Here is a 20,198-nt window from a genome sequence, read left to right as displayed (position 1 = left end):
GTGTTCTTAAATCTGGTGGACTTTGGGCATCATTTAAGGTCTTCTGACCTTAAACACCCAATCTTTGAATTATCACATCATTTTTAATTTGAAAGTATTTTAAAATAGCATCTCACCTCTTGAAATCTAAAGTCATTCTTTCTCAGTTGTTCTAGAAGGAACTAGCATATAGAGGGTAAATTGAGCTAGTCTGGCATGATTAGTGCCCTGAAATAGTGTTTCATTATCAGGTATCTTGGTTGGCTGAAAGATTGAAAGAAGTTTTAAGTCAATATTACCCAACTTACTTCAGTGCCTGTGCTTGGAGAACATGGCATATATTTATTTAGCATGCCACTAAAGCACAAGATGTTATGCTAGAGATCATGTATTATCAATATGTTCTTTAAATTATTAAAAATGTTTAGAAAATATACATGTATAGTTAGAAAGAGGTTATTATTGGATGGATTAAGTGTTAGAAAGTAACATTCTCTTAATAGTTTAAATCAAGCTTTTTAAATTAAATTAATTTTCATTTAATATTTCTTGCTTATATCTCTGATTTCCAAATACTGTGGTAGTATGTGGCCTAAACATGTTAATCCATCCAAAGGTGTTTGTTGATTAGATGCTTTAAAATTATGCCCTGAAATACTTATGGTTATTAAGTTTTGTGGCCTAAAATGATCTGAGTTAGAACAATCTACCAATATAAGGTAAGTTTTTGGTTGTAAAAAGTGGCTCACGGTGGAAACAGCTGTTTCTAAACTTTCTATTCTTCCAGTGGTGTGATGGTAAATCCTCTGGGACCTGCAGCATCTCTTGTTGATTGCTCTGAGCTTTGAGTTGTACAGATCATCAGAAATGCCTTATTCTGTGGAGCAGGCCTTGATGCTTGGGTTGCTCCCCAAATGGGAACATGTGTAGAAGTATCATCAAACCATCATGGACAATTTTGGGTCATATTGGATCTATATATGTGGGCAGAAATGGAATTAGGGACAGAAAAATGATGCCATCTAATAAATTCGTTAACCAGAAAAATCTCCAAATCCTACTAACCTTTGCTATTCAATTGTTAGAAAAGGAGAGAGGGGTGGGGAGAGGGAGTGAGATGTGGTGAGGTTTGCCTAACAGAGTTCACCTATTTCCCTGGCTTCAATGGATGATCAAAGTTTTGTGGTTTGCTCTTCTTGCTGCTGACATTGTTATAGCCTTGCTGTCCCAAGAAAGGGGATTGATTCTCTGTTGATTTTACCAAAGGAAACAGGAAGAACAGCATGACTCACAAATTATAACCGTCCTTCTTTTCTTCATACAAGAAAATTGGCTTATTCAAGTGACTTGATAAAACATTTAATTGAGAAGAAGCCTTACTAATTGCATTCAGTGGAGTGAAAATGCCCCCTGAAGAAGATCATTTATTGGTTAAATTACATTATCAGTGTGGGTTCACTCAGTCCAGCCGATGCCCACAGAACAGCTGAGGAGGTGGTGGCGACAGAGTCGAAAAGAGACCTCTGGAGACCAGTTTCGTAGAACTTGATCCACTTGATTACTGCATAGGCAAGCCTTTTATGCATACTCTGTTACTGGGGCAATTTAGCTGAGGGCCTTAATAATCCAAGGAGCTAGCAACACCCTTACGACTGGCAACCAATGGACTAAAAGGTCAGCCACAAAAAGCAGAAGGAAGGGAACATGCTGTGCACCTGAGGGTGGCCAGATTACCATGGTGATGGGGCTGGTCATAGTCAGTGTGCCAAACCACAAATATCCAGACTCGGTGAGCCCCTCACAAATGCAATATAGGCTGCTTTCTAGCTCATAGGCCCAACATATCAGCAGAGTTTTGAATCTGAATCATTTCATTCTAATGAGATTTACAGACATTCTTTCATTCTCTGTATGGGTAAACTCAATCATTGGGTATCAGTTTGGCTTGATGCTTAGATATACACATATAAAATTGAATTGTGTTTCTCAATGTGTAAATAAAGTTAGGGCAATTTAAATTACTTTAGTGTGACAGGTTAACTTTGAGGATTCTTTTGTTTCATCTTTTTGATGCTAATGATAATATGAGATTTGTGTGTGTGTGTTTGTGTGTATGTGAAGTTGTCAATGTTAGATAAGAGTCCAGTGCTGGATTTCCTGATTAGGATCAGAAAGGGATAGAGATTCATGTTATTGGGCAGGATCATTCCTATAGCCTTTTTTTTTTTTAAATGATACCTTTTATAGCCTTTGTTCAGTGAAAATATACAAAGGTATTTCCTATAAACATGATTCCTAAACGTGAGAGAGTAGAAGAGAGTTCCATTTGAAAATGTTGCACCCTGCTACCAAAAGAAATATAAATCATAATTTTCCTGTAGTGTCTTTGGTTCTTTTTGCCATTTATTTTAGCTTTCAGAGACAAGACATGGTAGCTGAAAAGTGAGTCTGATTCAGGCGAGTTTCCTAGAGGTACCACAATGTTAAAATTGTGTGTTTGGCTTTCCCCTTGATTGTGAGTTCCTTGAGGGAAGACACCATGTCTTACTTGCCAATTTAAATTAACCACCTTAAGGGAGTCATGAAGGAAGAGCTAAATAAATAATTGGTGACCCAATGATCAAATATGATTGATGCTATAATACAATCACTATTGTTTAAAATATGAAATTATTTTGTATAATTTAATTGTGCAATTGTCTTTATAGAATAATTTTTTTTAGAAATTTCTCCAAGGAGGCAAAAATCTACCTGTTTAGTTTAGATTTGATTTTTGTAGTCCAAATAATTTGTAGCTGTACTTAAATGAAAAGAGTACTTACTTCTGCTACACAATCATTTTTATTTTTACTTAATTTTCCTTGTCAGCATTATATTTAAATTGATATATAATATTTGTACATATTTAGAGGGTACAATATGATCACTTGGTACATGTATACAATGCAGGGTAATTAGAATTTCTGCCTCCTCAAATGCTTATCATTTCTATGTGTTGCAAACCTTCAGACTCTTCTAGTTATTTTGAAATTTAATTGTTGTAGACTATGATTATCCTACGGTGCTAGAGAATACTAAATCTAATTCCTCCTATCTATCTGTTTTGGTATCTTTCTCCTTCCTTCTCCCTTTTCCCCTTCTTAGTCTCTAGTGGCCACTATTCTACTTATTTCTTCTATGAGATCAAAATTTTTAGCTATTACCAATGAGTGAGAACATGTGGAATTTGCCTTTCTGTGCCTGGCTTGTTTCACTTACCATAGTATTGTCCAGTTCTATCCACATTCCCACAAATGCTATAATTTATTATTCTTATGACTAATATTCTATTGTACATTCCATATATGCATAATTTTTAATTATACATTCATCAATTAATGGATAACCTGGTTGATTCCTTGTCTTGGCTATTGTGAATTGCACTGAAAAAATATGGGAGTGCAGGTATCTTTTTAATATGATAAATAGTGTGATAATTTTATTTCTTTTGATTATATACCCAGTAGTGGACTTTCTGGATCCTATGATAGTTCTATTATTAAACTTTTGAGGAACCTTTGTACTGTTATCCTACCAACTATATAGAGAAGTTCCTCTTTCTCTGCATCTTTGCCAGTATTAGTTATATTTTGGATTGTTGATTACAGCCATTCTAAATGGGGTGAGAAGATATCACATTGTGGCTTTGATTTGTATTTCCCTGAGGATTAGTTATACTTAATATTATTTATGTGAACATGTATAATTCTACATTTCTATGGAATATCATGTAATATTTTGATACATTTATATATTATATAATGTTCTAAGCAGGGTATCTATCTACTCAATATTTACAATTTTTTTTTCTATGGGGGTAGTACTGGGGATTGAACTGAGAGGTACTCAACCACAGAGCCATATCCTCAGCCCTGTTTTGTATTTTACCTAGAGACAGAGTCTCACTGAGTTGCTTAGAGCCTTGCTTTTGCTGAGGCTGGCTTTGAATTCTTGATCCTCCTCCTCAGCCTCCTGAGCCACTGGAATACAGTCTGTGTTCCATTGCTCCTGGCCACTTACAATTTCTTTGTGTTGTAAACATTCAAAGTTCTCTAGATTTTTTCAAAATATACAGTACATTACTATTATCTAGAATCATTGGATATTTCAATAGAGCAATGGAACTTATTTCTCCTAACTACAACTTGGTACTCATTGATTAACCTTTCTTCATTCCTCTGTCGGCCTCCCCAGCCACTGATAACCACTTGACTCCAAAGTGAGTATTTTTTCATATACATGTTGGCAATTTGTATGACTTCCTGTGAAAAATGCATGTTAAAATCATTTGCCCATTTTAAAAATCAGATTGTTTATTTTTTTGTGGTTGAGTTGTTAATTTCAAATTATGAATATTAGTCCCTTCTTGGAGGCAAATTTCACAAGTATTTTATCAAGTTTTTTGGTTTCAATGAAGACAACAGAATGGATTTCATGTTTGCTCTGTGTATAATAGATTCTGCAGAGAGTTTTAGGAGGCATTCCAAAAGTGTTTTGATCAGTTGTTGTACCATTGAAATTGTGAGGTATGCTTCCAAAAGAAAAAAATTGAAAAACTAATCATTTTATTGTGTAGACTTCCATTGGTTGTTCAAATTTTGGTTTTGTCTTTCATAAGTCTTGCAGCAGTTTCTAGACATATCTTCTGGTTTTTCCTCTAAAAAAAGTCACTGATTCTTATTAGTTTCAATATAAATTCCAAATGATTGAACTTGACATTTTTAAAGTCACCAATTACTGAGCCTCAGCCTCTTCGTAAGCCTATATTTACTTTTGTCCTCCATGTACCTTGTACATCAACTAAATTAAACTAGTCATTAGTCCCCTCTTACTAGCTGTTTTTCCCCTCAATATGGAATATTTATCTAATCAATATTATCACCTATAAGAACCTTTTCTTTCAAGTTTAGTTGAGATGCTAACCAGCTTGAATTCTCCTCCTCTTACTTATTATATCATTACATCTATAAATTTTAAGGCCTTTATAATTTCTATCCTGTTTTATACACAAGTATCATATGTCCTATTTGACCCTAAGCCGTTTAAGCCCAGAAAACAAATCTCCTTGGTTCTTGACTTCTCCGTGCCTTTTAGAATGGAGCCTTGCATTATAACAGCCTTAATAAACATTTTTTTTAGGGTTCTGAACACATAGGAACTTATATATAAACTGACAACAGGATTTGGGCACTTAAGATTATGACCACTGTGATATTTCTTTAAAAGCTTTTGGAATGTAGTAATTTATTTATATAAAATGTAATAGTTGTGCATGTGATACCGTAATTTGCAATACAGAGTAAATTACTATAGAAGCATGAATATTGGGATACTCAGGAAACAGGGTGTTCTGAATAATTTAATTTTCTGGTTAGCTCAGAGTTAAGCAGAAAATCCTTTTTATTTCATTTCTTTTTGAAAAATTCTTTTTGAAATATGCTAATTTCAGATCTTAGCTAAAGAGAATCATTAAAATTTTCTTTGATAAATGGGGATACTAGAATGCCTTTGGGTAATTATTACATACCTTAATTTTTCATTTTACATTGCTATATAAGTAAAAAACCAGTTTTTTTGCTTTGGATTGTATCTTAAAAGTTCTTTTCATTTTACATTATATTGAAGCTCTTTGCATATTATTTTTGAATGGGAACAAATACCTCCTATACAGTCATGTATTGTGTAACAGTGGGGATATGTCTTGAGTAATAGCACATTAGGTGATTTTGTCATGTGGAAACATAATAGAGTGTACTTAGAGTAAGATGATCCTGATGCAAATAGGTAATATAAAATTAAGGGACTATGTTATATATGTGGTCTGTGATTGACTGAAATGTTATGGGGCACATGATAGTAGATACTTTCATCCTTTATTCATAGAAGGATCCAGTATATGTGCTTTAGCTTCATTTTTAGTTGAATATTTCCCATCTTTTGTTATATATAAATATTGATGAAATATCAGTTTCATTAGATGTGCAATACACTTATATAATGTGTAATATATTTAACCTATGATAATTTTTGCTATTAACTCTTTTTAGCCTTTTTCCCAAAATGATTTCTGTTTTTAAAGTTTTCCTTAATTATATGTAGTTTTGAATTTGCAGTTTATACTGCTTTACCTCTGGCATAATTCTTTGGTCTTTTTTTTTTCAGAAGTTTTCACAACTAGAATAATTAAAAATAATAATCATGAACACCAAAGACTTTGTAGTTATTCCGTGGGGAAAGCCTGGAAATTCTGTAAAGCTAAAATATAAGTAAGTACATATATATTTATTTCTTAGATAGAAATAGTTGTTAGTTTTTTGTATATTTTAATTTAAACTCAAATTTTGTTTTTATCTACAAGAGAATAGGTTTTAAATATTATACATCTATTATAGTTTTGAAAACGCAGACTGTGTATTCCACAAGAACCAAAGTGAAAGGTATAAATAAAGTTGGGGCTCATTAGCCATTGAAGCATTATAACAGAAAATTTAAAAAAATTGTAACCTTTATTTAAAAGTTAAAAACAACCATTATGAAATAGAAGGAGAAACTTCAAATAGGAGACTATTAATATTGGAGACTTTAAACAGAGAATAGAAAGCACCCATCTTAGCCCTCTAAATGACTTTTTGTTGACTGCATCTTCCCAGAAAGAGCACTGTTTGTCCAAGATTGACATGCATATGCCTATAGCAAGAGCCACACAATTCTAGGTATCTTGAGAATTTCAGGACATTTTAGGGGTATAGGAAGGGTCAACACATTGGTTCCCTTTGAGGTCCCTAGAGTTACTGGAAATACTTAGGGGCTTCCTCTCAAATATCACTAAGAGCCAATTAGCCCGACCTGGAGACAGAATGCCAATTTTAATCTGGATTTCTGAGTCCTCTGATTCAGATTAATTTCCTGTGGTTATTCCATGTCTTTAGAGTTTTCATAATGTTCTCTCCATATTTAAGATATTGGTTGTAAAAGCATTGTGGAAAGTGATACACAAATATATGGCATTATCATTATTATATATTACCTTCTGTGTTGGTGGTAACGGGGGCCATCTAATTACTAGTTCTCCTTTTTTTCTAGTATAGAGAAATGTCCTTTATACATTTAAAAAATATTTTAGTGATATGTTTCAATTCTATGTGTCCATATCTGTAAATATTCATAAAACTGATATTTATTAGGTACATGTTATGCACACTGTACTGAGTAGTTAATATAAAAAGAAGTCAGTCTTTGCCCTCAAATAGAGTGCAGAGGATACGAAGAAGTAAAATTACATTGACAATATAGTATGAAGCATGGTATGATAAATAAACACTGGGAGAACATGGCCCTAGATTCTGGGGCAAGGAGATATCAAACTTTTGTCTGAGAGATGTGGCTTGTTGGGTAGCTATTTGATGAAATTTGTAGAGGTACATATACTATATAGTTTTGGGACTTTTCAGACATGTCTGATTGGTTTATAGACATGTCCAAGTTGGAGCGAAGGTCAAGGTCTAGATAATGACTAACTTGTAGGCTATAGTGAGGAGATTTTTCTCACCCCTACCCCTACTCCATCAGATTAGCATAACCTTTCTACTCTCTGGATTATTGGAAAAGCCTCTTAACTAGCTATTTTGCTTCTGGCCTTGTACCTTCTTTTTTTAAAAAATTTAATTCAAAATTCTTATATTTCTTTTTTTAATGTAAATTTTAAAAATTTATATATGACAGCAGAATGCATTACAATTCTTGTTACGTATATAATCACAATTTTTCATATCTCTGTTTGTATACATAGTATATTCACACCAATTCGGCACCTTCTAATTGACAGTCCATGATACAGTCAGAATGATCTTTCTAAATAAATGCAAGTCTGATCAGCTCTATTAAGATCCCTTAATGATCCTCATTGTATCTATAATACAAATCCCAATTCCTCTTTGCTTACAAGGTTCTTCACGATCTGAACACTTTCCATTTCAGCAGGTCCATTTCTTGCCACTTTTCTAAACCTATACTTAATTCCTGGTCAGAAGGAACTTTTACTTCCTTGACTTACATATTACTTTTTCCTACCTATATTCGAACTCTACCTTCTTCCTGGACCACTGCTCTCACTCCCTCCCTTTAACTGGCTCAGTTCTTTCTTCCTTTATGTCTCAGCTTACACCAGGAAGTGTTTCTGCTGTCCAGGGCTGGGCACATGACCTTTCTGTGTGCTTAGGCAGCCCCCTGCTTTCCCCTGATGAGAGCACCATCACACTATATCACAATAACTCATACTTGGCTGAATTCCCTTCCATTCAGGAAACTCCATTGTGTCTTATCTCCTTTCACCTATCTCAGTGCTTGTGTTTAGTAGAAGCTGAATGTCTCGTTCTGAAATAGATATAATGAAAACAAAGACTTTACCTCTATATTGGCCAGCTTCTCTTAACTCTCTGGACAGACTGTTCCTCTCATCATTTTTGAGATATCTCCCTGGATTGTGTCAACTTGGGGAAACGCAGTTGACACACTTGTTCTTTGGTGATGGCTTACCACCTCTTTAAATGAGTTCCTTTCTCTGATTTCCATTATTTTTTTTGCTTTGGTTCCATGCTATAGTGTGCATGTTTTCCCTTACCACTTGAATTGAGAACACAAATGTAATTATGAAGGGATTTATCATGATAGATAATAAAAGCTAGAGAATTAGGTTGGCTTCTATCTGTAAAAGAGACTCAATGACCAATGCTGATAGGAATCCAAAATTGGGAAGTGAGGAAAATGTCTTATGTTGAAAGCTTGATGAGCTTCAGGTAGTGTTACCAAAATTTCTTGCACAACAATATTCTGTTCAAAACCTCAATAGAGGCTTCTTCCTAAGAAGTCCCAAATCTACTCTGCTGTTATTCTCCTAAACATGATGTAAAGGTAGAAAATTATTTAAGGTTTCCAATCTGTCAGTTCAGCACAAGTGTATATTTTCCCTAGATGGAATAAATAACAGTTTTAAACTACTTGAATTCAACTAGAAGAAAGTGAGCATGGAAATTAGAAAATACTTTTCTGTTCATGTGCAATAGATATTTGAATATATAAAGCCATGGTTCAATCATAAAATGAATCATGATTTTAAATTTCTAGCAATGTAATAGAAAAAGCAAAGTGTTAAAGAGATACCTCGTTTAAGGAGAATATTAATGAATGTCAAATGCTAACTTTATAAAGATCATGTTTCAAGAAGTCTAAAGGAATTAGTTGAAATATTTCATCCTTTAATTGTTAAACCTCTTAATTTAAGAGCAAAAGATCATATGAAATTATTTTGTCTGGAGTTTTACTTATTTACTTCAATTGAATATTCTATATATAAATCTCATATTTCCAGAAATGTTCAAGAACTTCGAATGGAGAAAGTACAGTTAGAATTGGAGAACCAAGAAATGGAAAAGAAATTACAAGAATTCCAATCAACAAGGAAAAAAGAAAAGGAAGAGACAAAGTGGGTGAAAATTTTAGAGAATTTTAGAGGATTAAACTCAGTTATGTAAAGAACTATTTTACAGTGTTATGCTCCAATAAAAATGTTTAGTGGATGGATATTTTCTGATTTTTCCTAATAAGGAATATTAAATTCCCTCTACTTTTTGTTTCTGTGCAAGTTATATGAGGAACATCGCTTTTTGAATTACCATGATTTTGTTTCTTCTGAACTTCATTTGGTTTTATCCTTTCATATTTCTCTTTGGATATCACACTCAGTAACTTTTGGTCTGAAATGGTTAGGGCAGCAATGGAAACTTTGACCTTTGCTCTCAGAAGATTGGTATTAAGAGTTCATGAAGATCAGTTTATTTTTAAGGCCATGTTTATTTATGAAAAAAAATGGGGGGCAGGAGTTTGCATGAGCATCTGTTAGAATCATTTAAACCCACAGGTATGTCTAAAATGTCTTCAGCTAATATTAGTAAGCTGATAGTTTATTAATAAGAACTCTCTAATATAGTGTTTATATGTATTTTTACTTTAACTGATACTATTATTTCATTGTAAAAATAATAAATAAAGATGATAAGGGTCAGAGCTGATAGCTGTGTGATGGAAATAATTTTCTTAGCTTGAGGCTGAATCCCAATGCATTTTTCTCATACCACTTTAATGATTAAAAAAATGTCCCCCAAATTATTTTCTTTGTACTTACACAAGTGGATTAACTTTCCAGTATTATGTGATCATAAGTGCTGTCATGGATATATTTCAATGTGTATTTTTCTTACATGTAAGGGCATCTATGGGATAAATTCCTATCCCTGTCATTTGAGCTCAATGTGTAGACAGGTGCTGAGAGATTGTTTTCAAAATAGTCTTCAGCAATTTATAACCATTTTCTAAAGAATGTGAGAGTTTATATTTCCTGTGCCTTTGCTGATATGAAATATTATCAAAAATTTTTACATTAAATTTACTTTTGCTTGGTCATCAAAATGATGACCATTGAATGCCTACAATGTCCCTTCTGAAAGTAATGTTTTAGAGTCCACCTCTGAGCTGCACTCATGACACACATACATGCTGTAAAAACCAAAGCATTGGTCAAATCCAGGCATCACATACTTTCTGTCATCCAGAGGACAGCGTTTATTATGTGTTTTACTATTTCCTCTTTATGATCATTTTTAACCTCCATCAATTTGGACTTAATTTGGACTTCTTAATGGATCATGGTATTCATCTGGGAATTGGAATCCCTGGAATCAGTCTCCAAGAACGAGTTTTTCTTAGCTGTGGAACCTTTTTTGGATGATTTTTTTAAAAGGTTCTAAGGCTTGACTCAGGTTTTGGAATGCTTACACTCTCTTTTCTTTTCTTTCTTTCTTTCTTTTTTTTTTTTTTTTTGAGAGAGAGAGAGAGAGAGAGAGAATCTTTTTTTTTTTTTTTTTTTTTTTTTTTTTGGTAGATGGACACAACACAATGCCTTTATTTTTTATGTGGTTCTGAGAATCGAACCCGGGTCCTGCCTGTGCTAAGTGAGTGCTCTACCACTGAGCCACAACCCCAGCCTGCTTACACTCTTTTCTAAGGTTACACAGATAATAAATATCATAGCTAGAGTGAGAACATGTCACCCTCTGGTCAGGAAGATTCAAACTACTGTTCTTCTGTTTCTCTTTATTATTTGTTACCTGTGTGAAGTTAGGCAAAGTGTTATATCATTATATTTTAAATAATAATTAGACTCCCTGTCCTGGTAATTTTGATAAATTTTGACGAGGCACAACTAATAATACTTTGAAAAATTGTAAAACTAAAATTTGTCTTAGCAATCTCTGTCACCTTACAATGTGGGAGTTCATTTGAAGTCTTAATAAGAAATTCACAATTTATTAGATCTGCTGAATATATGTGAGTCTTGTTTTGCTTCCTTTTCGTATTTACATTTGTGGATGCTTAGTTTTTAAAACTGTATGACAATCTGTAAAGCTTCCTATAAACCAGTAAAATTATCTTTTGTCATTGTAAATGTCAAAAAATGAAATTCTTCAGCTCTGTTTGGACATTTCACATCTCCACAAAAGTCACAGTATGATAGAGCTATATTTTAAAATTAGTAAGAATATTGAGCCATTATTGATATTTCATTTTCATTTTGTAGTGGTTTGTTACATGTTAACAGATGAATTTCTATTTCCTGAAACGGTAAATATATATTTGTTTTCATTAAAAGGAGAAATGTTTTCAGTAATTACATTTTGTCTTGTTTATATATATTGAAGGTCAAGTGGATATCATTGGAAATCTGGAAAAGTGAGCAAATTGGGTTATCAATCACCTGTGATGTCACAAAATAAGGGAAATGCCATTAAGGTAAGATGATACTATTGGATTCTCAGGCAATTTGCTAGGCAAGAAGAAATAAGTTATTATTTTAGTTTTTGCATTCTATTCTTTACTCAGGCATCCAGTATTCTTGTTTTATCAGTTTTTCTAATATTAGATTTTGATTCATGGAAAGTATGCAACTTTCAACATTTAGATATATTTTGTTTTTAATGTAGACATTGTTTTTCAAAAATTTACCTTAAAGTGTATATTTCCATTCCAAATTTCTCTAAATTCCAAACAAAATTTTTTTCATTCTGTTCAGGTTCAGCTTAAAGTATGTGGAATATAGTCAGGTAGTTCTATATCAAGGTGAAGGTTAATGTTATTTGATATAATGAATGATAAACTTTATTCCTGCCATTAGATCATTTCATATTAGTTTACTGATTTATACTTCAATAATAATTATTCTTATATAATTAAAGCCATGCATGAAGATACCCAAGAAAAAAATGTTTCAGTTTCATAGCTACAGATTTGCTTTATCTTTACTGTGTGTTGTAAAATATATCATTGCACTATGTTGCAGATTAAAACCAGGCAAGTGTGCTTATATAAAGAAAATAGCTTTGTTTGTGGATTCTTTAGTACAAGGCTCATGACTTTATAAGTTTTAACTTGTTCAATTTTTTATTTTTTTATGTACCAATCATTAAACTTTCATTGGGTCACTTGGCATCTACAAACATCTTACTCAGTACCTCTAAACTTTTTGACTTCAAAAAAGTGTTTGATTCTATAATGTCACTATCTTAGTGAGATATGCTTCTTTATTTTTGGGGGGGACAGTCAAAGGTGTATAATGTACTTGTAATGTTTCATTATCTTTCTGACATGGTGTTTTTATTTCAGATGATATTGTAAATATAATATTTAAAAATGCTTACTATGACAACTGAATGTGATTATTGACTTAGTTATTTATTAGCATTTATGAAATGCTTTTTTTGGTCTTATAGTTCATCTTTGTTCTCAAGGATGTCCTTATGTAATGTAAAAATATTAAAAATATTTATAGTAAAAGTCAATATGTATAATCATTTAGTATATGAACACTGTATGCATGAAAAATAATAGCTTAGTGCTAGAAATATTTGAAGGTTTACTATATTTGTAAGGAAAATTATGGATAATTTATAATTTCTATTCTCAAAAACATTATAATTAAGGAGGGTGAGAGCATAGAGGGCTGGGTTTTGTGGAAGGAGAGCTTAGAAAAAGACTGGGCAGGAGATGGGACGCCTTGAGAATTGTTGAGAATTGTTGATGTTTTACTTGACAGTCTTTGAATAGGAGGATAACAAGATTAAGGCAATGATTTATGATGGTTTATCATGTTCAAGTATCCATTGTGTTTGGAGTTAATAGTGCATACAGCAACTAGTGTTTTAGCATGTAGCACATGAGATAAGAATATATTTCAAGCACAAATGTCTTACACATGTACTTCTATTGATTCACATACATAAAAACTTACCAACATCATGTTAATTATAAAATAAAATATTGAAATTAGTCAAGGGTGAGATAAATATAAATAGATGCATCTTTTATACTTCCTATTTTTTCTGAGATCTCTTGGTCATGCAAGATCACTTGGCTCTGCTACTAATCATCCTTAAACTATTCCATGAAGTAGAAAAGGAGGGAACCCTTTCAAACTTATTCTATGAGGCTAGGATTACCCTGATAACAAACCAGATAAAGACACATCAAGAAAACTTCATATTAATATCCCTGGTGAACATAGATGCAAAAAATTCTCAATAAAATACTGGCAAATTGCATACAAAAACACATTAAAAAGATACCGCACCATAATCAAGTGGAGTTCATCCCAGGGATGCAAGGTGGATTCAACATATGGAAATTGATAATGTAATTTATCACATAAATAGACTTGAAGACAATAATCACATGATTATCTCAGTAGAAGCAGACATTTACTTTACAAAATACAGCACCCATTCATGTTCAAAACACTAGAAAAACTAGGGATAGTGGGAAAATACCTCAATATTGTAAAAGCTATATACGTTAAACCCAAGGCCAACATTATTCTAAATGGAGAAAACTGAAAGCATTTCCTTTAAAAACTGGAACAAGTAACAAGCCCTCTGTTACTGTTTCTATTCAACATAGTCCTTGAAATTCTATCCAGAGCAATTAGACAAAAGAAATTAAAGGGATACAAGTAGGAAAAGAGGAGCTCAAACTATCTCTGTTTGCCAAGGATATGCTCTTATATATAGAAGACTCAAAAAAAAAAAAAAACAAAAATACTCCACCAAAAAACTTCTAGAACTTATAAATGAATTCAGCAAAGTATCAGGATATGAAAATTACACCTGTAAATCAATTGTGTTCAGAAATTAGGAATACTATTTTATTCACAATACACTAAAACAGACAACAAACAAAAAACACTTGGGAAGCAATCTAACAAAAGAGGTGTTACTTTTCTACAATGAAAACTACAGAACACTAAAGAAAGTAACTGAATAAGACTTTAAAAGATGAGAAGGTTTCCCATGTTTTTTAATAGATAGAATTAATATTGTCAAAATGGCCGTACTACCAAAAGTGCTATTCAGATTTAATGCAATTCCTACTAAAATTCCTATTACATATTCCTGTTACATAGCAGTAGAAAAAGCAGTCATGAAATTAATTTGGAAAACTAAGAGTCCCAGAATAGCCAAAGCAATCCTTAATGAGAAAAAAATGAATCAGGGGCATCACCTAGCAGACACTTAATTTTACTACAGAGCTATAGTAACAAAAACAGGATGGTATTGGCACCAAAACAGACATGAAGACCAATGGAATAACATAGAAGACACAGAGACAAACCCACATAAATACTGTTATCTTATATAGACAAAGCATCACAAACATACGTTGGAGAAAAAAAGATAGGCTCTTCGACAAATGGTGCTGGGAAAACTGGAAATCCACATGTAGTAGAATGAAATTTAACCCCTCTCACCCTGCAAAAAACTCAACTCAAAGTAGATTAAAGACCTAAGTATTAGACCAGAATCCCTGTTAGAGGAAAATGTAGGCCTAACACTCCAACATGTTGGCTTAGGAGCCGACTTCCTTAGTAAGACTCCTAACATGTAAGAGTATAATGAAAAATCAATAAATGGGATGGTATCAAACTAAAAAGATTCTTCACAGCAAAGGAAACAATCAAAAACATAAAGAGAAAGCCTACAGAATGGGGGAAAATCTCTGTCACTCACACCTTCAATAAGGTGTTAATTTCCAGGACAGAAAGAAATCAAAAAGCTTAATACTGAAAAAAACAAGTAAGCCAATCAATAAATGGGCAAAGGAACCACGCTTCTAAAAAGAAGAAATATTAATGGTCAACATATATATGAAAAAAATGTTAAAAATCTCTAGTAACTGGAGAAATTCAGATTAAAATTACTCTGAGATTTTACCTCGCTCAAATCAGAATTGTAATTAATCAAGAATATAAGTAACAATAAATGTTGGTGAGTATGTGGGGGAAATGTACACTTATACATTGCTGGCAGAACTACAAATTGGTACAACTACTCTGTAAAACAATATGCAGATTCCTCAAAAACTAGGAACGAAACCATCATTTGACCCAGTTATATACCATTCATTGGTATATATCTAAAGGAGTTAAAGTCAGCATACTACAGTGATGCAGCCACATCAATGTTTGTGGCAGTGCAATTTGCAATAGTTAAGCTATGGAGCCAACCTAGAAGCCCATCAACAGATGAATGGATGAAAAAAAATGTGCTATATATACACAATGGAATATTACTCAGCCATTACTCAAAGAAGAATGACTTTATAACATTTGCAGGTCAATGGATGGATCTGGAAACTATCATGCTAAGGTAAATAAGCCAATTCCAAAAAATTAAAGGTTGAATGTTTTCTCTGACACGTGGATGCTAAACCCCCAACAAGAGCTAGGAGAAGAACAGAATTTCCTTGGATTAGACCAAGAAGAATGAAGGGAAGGGAGGCAGGAATGGGAAAGACGGTAGAATAAATTTGATATAACTTTACTGGGTATATGTATGTATGTGTGTGTGTGTGTGTGTGTGTGTGTGTGTGTGTGTGTGTATACACACACCACAATGAATCTCAACATCATGTACATATAGAAGAATGTGATCCTAATTAGAATAAGATATATTCCATGCTTCTATAAATATATTCAAATAGATTCTACTGTTATATATAATTAAAAAGAAGAAATAAAAATTAACAAAATTAAAAAAAAAAAATTAAATGTGAGGTGTCCTCCAAAAGCTCATGTGTAAAACAATGCAAGAAGGTTTAGAGATGAAATTATTGGGTTATGAGATTATTAACATAATCAGTGAATTCATCCCCTGACAGGGATTAATTGAGTGGTAACTATATGCAGGTAGTTTGTGGCTGGAAGAACTGGGTCCCTGGGAGTGGGGCTATGGGGTTTAATTTTGTCCTGGTAAGGAGAGTGCTCCCTTCCCTGCCACCCCTTGTTCTTCCTAGTGTAATGACGTGAGCTGCTTTCCTCCACCACATTCTTCCACCGTGATGTTCTGCCTCACCTCAAGCTGTAAGGAATGGAGCCAGCTATCTATGGACTATGACCTCTGAAACTATGAGCCCCCAAATAAACTTTCCTCCTAAAATTGTTGCTGTCAGGTCTTTTAGTGACAGCACTGAAAAAGCTGACTAAACACTATCTGGAAGTTTATTCAAAGAATCTGGAAATCAGATGAAAGGTGTATGACTTAGAATGGAAGCAGAAGAACTATAAAGGGAAATATTGAACCAAAAATCAGTAAGAAGTCAAACATAATTAATGTCACAATCAGGGTTTAGTAGGAGATAGCATAAAGAGGGGAAGAAAAAGTCTGGACTAAAATTTTAGAAGCTTGTTTGAATTTTCATGTGATAGTTGAAGCTGGGGGAGTGATTGTGTCCCAAAGAAATTGTATAAACCAACGAGGTGGGATGAATAAGGATCAAAGAAAACGGGTATGTGGCGTATGGTGGCAAAAACCTTAATGTTGTACTAAATATGTTTATAAGTCAATAGTTAAGCTGTTTTTCCTTTTTAGAGCCTCATTAAGTGCTTATATAATAGCAGTTTGTTATTCTCATGCCACAGAGGAAGTAACTTAACTTCAAAGAAGTGAAATAACTTGCTCAATGTCAAGCGTCAGTGTTAAGATTTGGATTGCCAGTTCTTAGGCTTGTTCTGAAACAATTTACCAACATCCTGGTGAAGAAGGCCAGAGAAGAAAAAGAAATGCAGGAGCAGAATCTTAGTAGTACAATTTCACAGAAGATGAAAGTGAACGAGCGCATTTTTAGAAAATATGTAGATATCAATATTGTCTACTGTGTAGTGAAAACCAAAAAACACTGCAGAGTACCGACTTTGACCAATGTTTCTCAAGGGGGCAATTTTGCCTTCCTGGAGAGACTTGGCAATGACTGAAGACATTTTCAGGTGTTACCACTGAAAAGGTTTTTTTTGTTTGTTTGTTTTGTTGTTGTTGTTGTTTTTGCTAATGTATGTAGTTAGTACAAGCCAGGGGTGTTTCAAAACATCCTACAATGAACTAATGAACTGCCCAGTCCCCAGAACAAAAAAATCTTTTGTTCTAAAATGTCAGTGGTGCTGAGGTTGAGAAATCTTGTATTAAACTCTATAGATTAAAATTCTGATTTGGATCATTGGCTCTGTGATCTCAGGCTGGTCACTTAATCTTATATACCTCTGTTACCACATTCATAAACATGCCACATTTGTAACTACTTCACAGAGCTTAGAGCAGTTTGTGAGGTGATGTATGTGAAATCATTTTGTAATATTACTTAAAAATCAAACTAAATGTCTATTTATGGAAAATGAAAATTTTCAAAATGTGAATTTAATGATTAAGTCATTACTAGATGTGAAAGTAGACTTCAAGTAGTTTGAAAAAGTGTGGGAGGCAGTGAATAAAAACTTGTTATGCTGAACATGAGAGCAGAGAACAAATTTTAAGGGTTCAACAAGTTCAAGGAAATGCTTTAATATAATGCTTTTTAGGATTGGGGAAATGATGTAGTCCAGTTTAGAGGCTGAGTTATGTGCCACTGGAGGAAAGACTGAAGATGCAGATGAGAAGTGTCTGTTCCTGGGTGTATAGTCTTTGAAAAGGGGATTCATTTAAGAAGCCTTCACTAAGGAAAGAGAACACATTTTCTCTGAAGAAAGAAAGAAGAAAAAAATAAATGGAAATAGAAATAAAATTTAGAGTTTGGGTTTGGCAGGTGATAAGAAAGAATACTGTGGAGGATTACAATTGGAAGCTACCATTCTTGAATGTTGAAGGCAGTATTGTTTTCTCAGATGAAGGAAAGGAAATAGGATAACTGAGGTTTTAGGATTGGAGAAAGTTTGGAGCAGCCACTGTAGGAATTGTGATTAGAGTTTAGCAGCAAATGAATAAATGGTTGCTGACAAACCATAAGGGTCTACTGGAATTATTCAGCATGGATTTGTAGGAAACCCCATGATAGTGTTTCATCACAATAGTTGGTAGACCCTGGAAGTCTAACAGAGGTGATGAGGAGTTAAGGTGAGCACTGAGAAACTCTTGAGTTTGAGATTTTGAAGGCGTGGCCATTCAGAATGCTGCTTGGTGCAGGATTTGGTCATAATGGTGGGGCAGCTGAAAAGGCATTCAGATGTACACAGTAGTCAGCATGCTGGTGTGAGGTCTTCAATACCAAGATGTCAAGTAAACATGGACACCAAAGTGCCCAATATTATCATCCAGAAATATGATGAATAGAAACACTGAGCAGGTTGCTGAAGTTTAGGTGGAAAGTAATGCTAGGTATTGGTAAAGTCGACAAGTGGACAATGGGACCTTCAGTAGAGGTGACTTTGCTGAATGATGATGGAACAATATTCTGGAAATAGCACTCCGGAGAAATTTTTCTCCTTGTCTGGTGAGCGAAATAAAGTGAAAAAGGAGCTAGTTCCTGTGGAAGTGCTTTGGAGAAACTGGTATTGAACAAAAGGTGGGTTTCAGTCAATGTGACACTTGGAGGGAAATATTTTTCAGGAAGGATTAAAGCACAAGATAGTTAAATGACTATTAATAGGGGTTCGGTGGATTAGTAAGTGTTTTAGTCAGCTTTCTTGCTGCTGTGATTCAAGGACTTGATTATCACAATTGTAGGAGAGGAAAAGTTTATTAGAGGGCTCACAGTTTCACAGGTCTTAGTCCATAGAAGACCAGCTCCATTCCTTGGGGCTCTAGGTGAGGCAGAGTATCTTGGCAGAAGAGTGTGGCACGGGGACACAGCTCACATGTTGATCAGAGAGCAGAGAGAACATCCACTGAGCAGATACAAATATATACCCAATGCCGTGCCCCAATTCCCACTTCTTCCAGCCACACCCTACCACTTAAATTACCACTCAGTTAATACCTATTAGGGGATTAAATCACCAATTTGTTTAACACTCTCACAACCCAATCATTTCTCCTCTGAACCTTCTTGCATTGTCTCACACATGAGCTTTTGGGGGAAACCTCACATCCAAACCATAACAGTAGGGGAGCCTGGATGGAAAAATTATCAGTAGACAGTGATAAACCTTCAGTAGCAAATTGGGCTGGGAATAAGTGAAAAGAAGGTGAGGAACCGGGAGAAGGGCAAGGGAGAAATTAAAAATGGAGACCAGGCAGAGACACACATAGGAGTTATTTGTCAGAGTAGACAAATCAAAGCACATCTCTCCATAGAAAGAGAGAGGCAAAACAGGCTTGGGGTTCTGGACTTTTATTGGGCAGGCTCAGGGATTAGAACCAGGAGGTCCTCATGTGGGTGGTGAATGGTACGGTTGGTATGAGGGAGTGGGGAGCCTTTCTCAGAAAGGCCCTTGGGTGGGAAAGCAAAATTTTTCTTAAAATGGCAGCTGACACTTATGATGGCTGTCCAGATGCTAAGCAAGGACCTTACAGTGAGACTATCTGAAAATGTGGCTTGGAGTTTGGGTCTAGTTGGGGACATTTGTGACACTAGGAGAATGAGGTCAACAGCATGGCTTGACTCTACTGGCTCAAACAAAATGTCCAGTTGTGCTGCCCTGGCTCCTAAAAGCACTCCTTCAGCACCCAATAGTAGAGGCACAAGTGGGTTAACAAGACATAGGACTAGATCATTAAATTCTTAATGCTGAGTATGTACATATATGTATGCACATAATTGTAAGTGTATATATATGTGTGTGTATAAGTATGCATGTGAGCATGTACATATGT

The 20,198-nt window shown here is 34.1% G+C and overlaps 1 protein-coding gene across 1 annotated transcript in view; it reads left to right on the top strand.

The window, feature by feature from the left end:
* Positions 1-6,216: 6,216 nt before the first annotated feature.
* ZBBX (zinc finger B-box domain containing) overlaps positions 6,217-20,198 on the top strand; it is a gene marked incomplete at both ends in the record, with an annotated part of 121,096 nt that continues 107,114 nt past the window's right edge. Inside the window, 3 exons of the mRNA XM_081301908.1 lie at positions 6,217-6,284; positions 9,386-9,499; positions 11,772-11,862. Coding sequence (XP_081158034.1) covers positions 6,217-6,284; positions 9,386-9,499; positions 11,772-11,862 — 273 coding nt within the window. The remainder of the gene's footprint in view (positions 6,285-9,385; positions 9,500-11,771; positions 11,863-20,198) is intronic.

This window comes from Spermophilus citellus (assembly GCF_964194105.1).
Source record: "Spermophilus citellus genome assembly, chromosome: 7".
NCBI classification, from domain to species: Eukaryota; Metazoa; Chordata; class Mammalia; order Rodentia; family Sciuridae; genus Spermophilus; species Spermophilus citellus.
The sequence above is the reverse complement of the archived record's forward strand: the minus strand, read 5'-3'. Positions and strand labels throughout refer to the sequence as shown.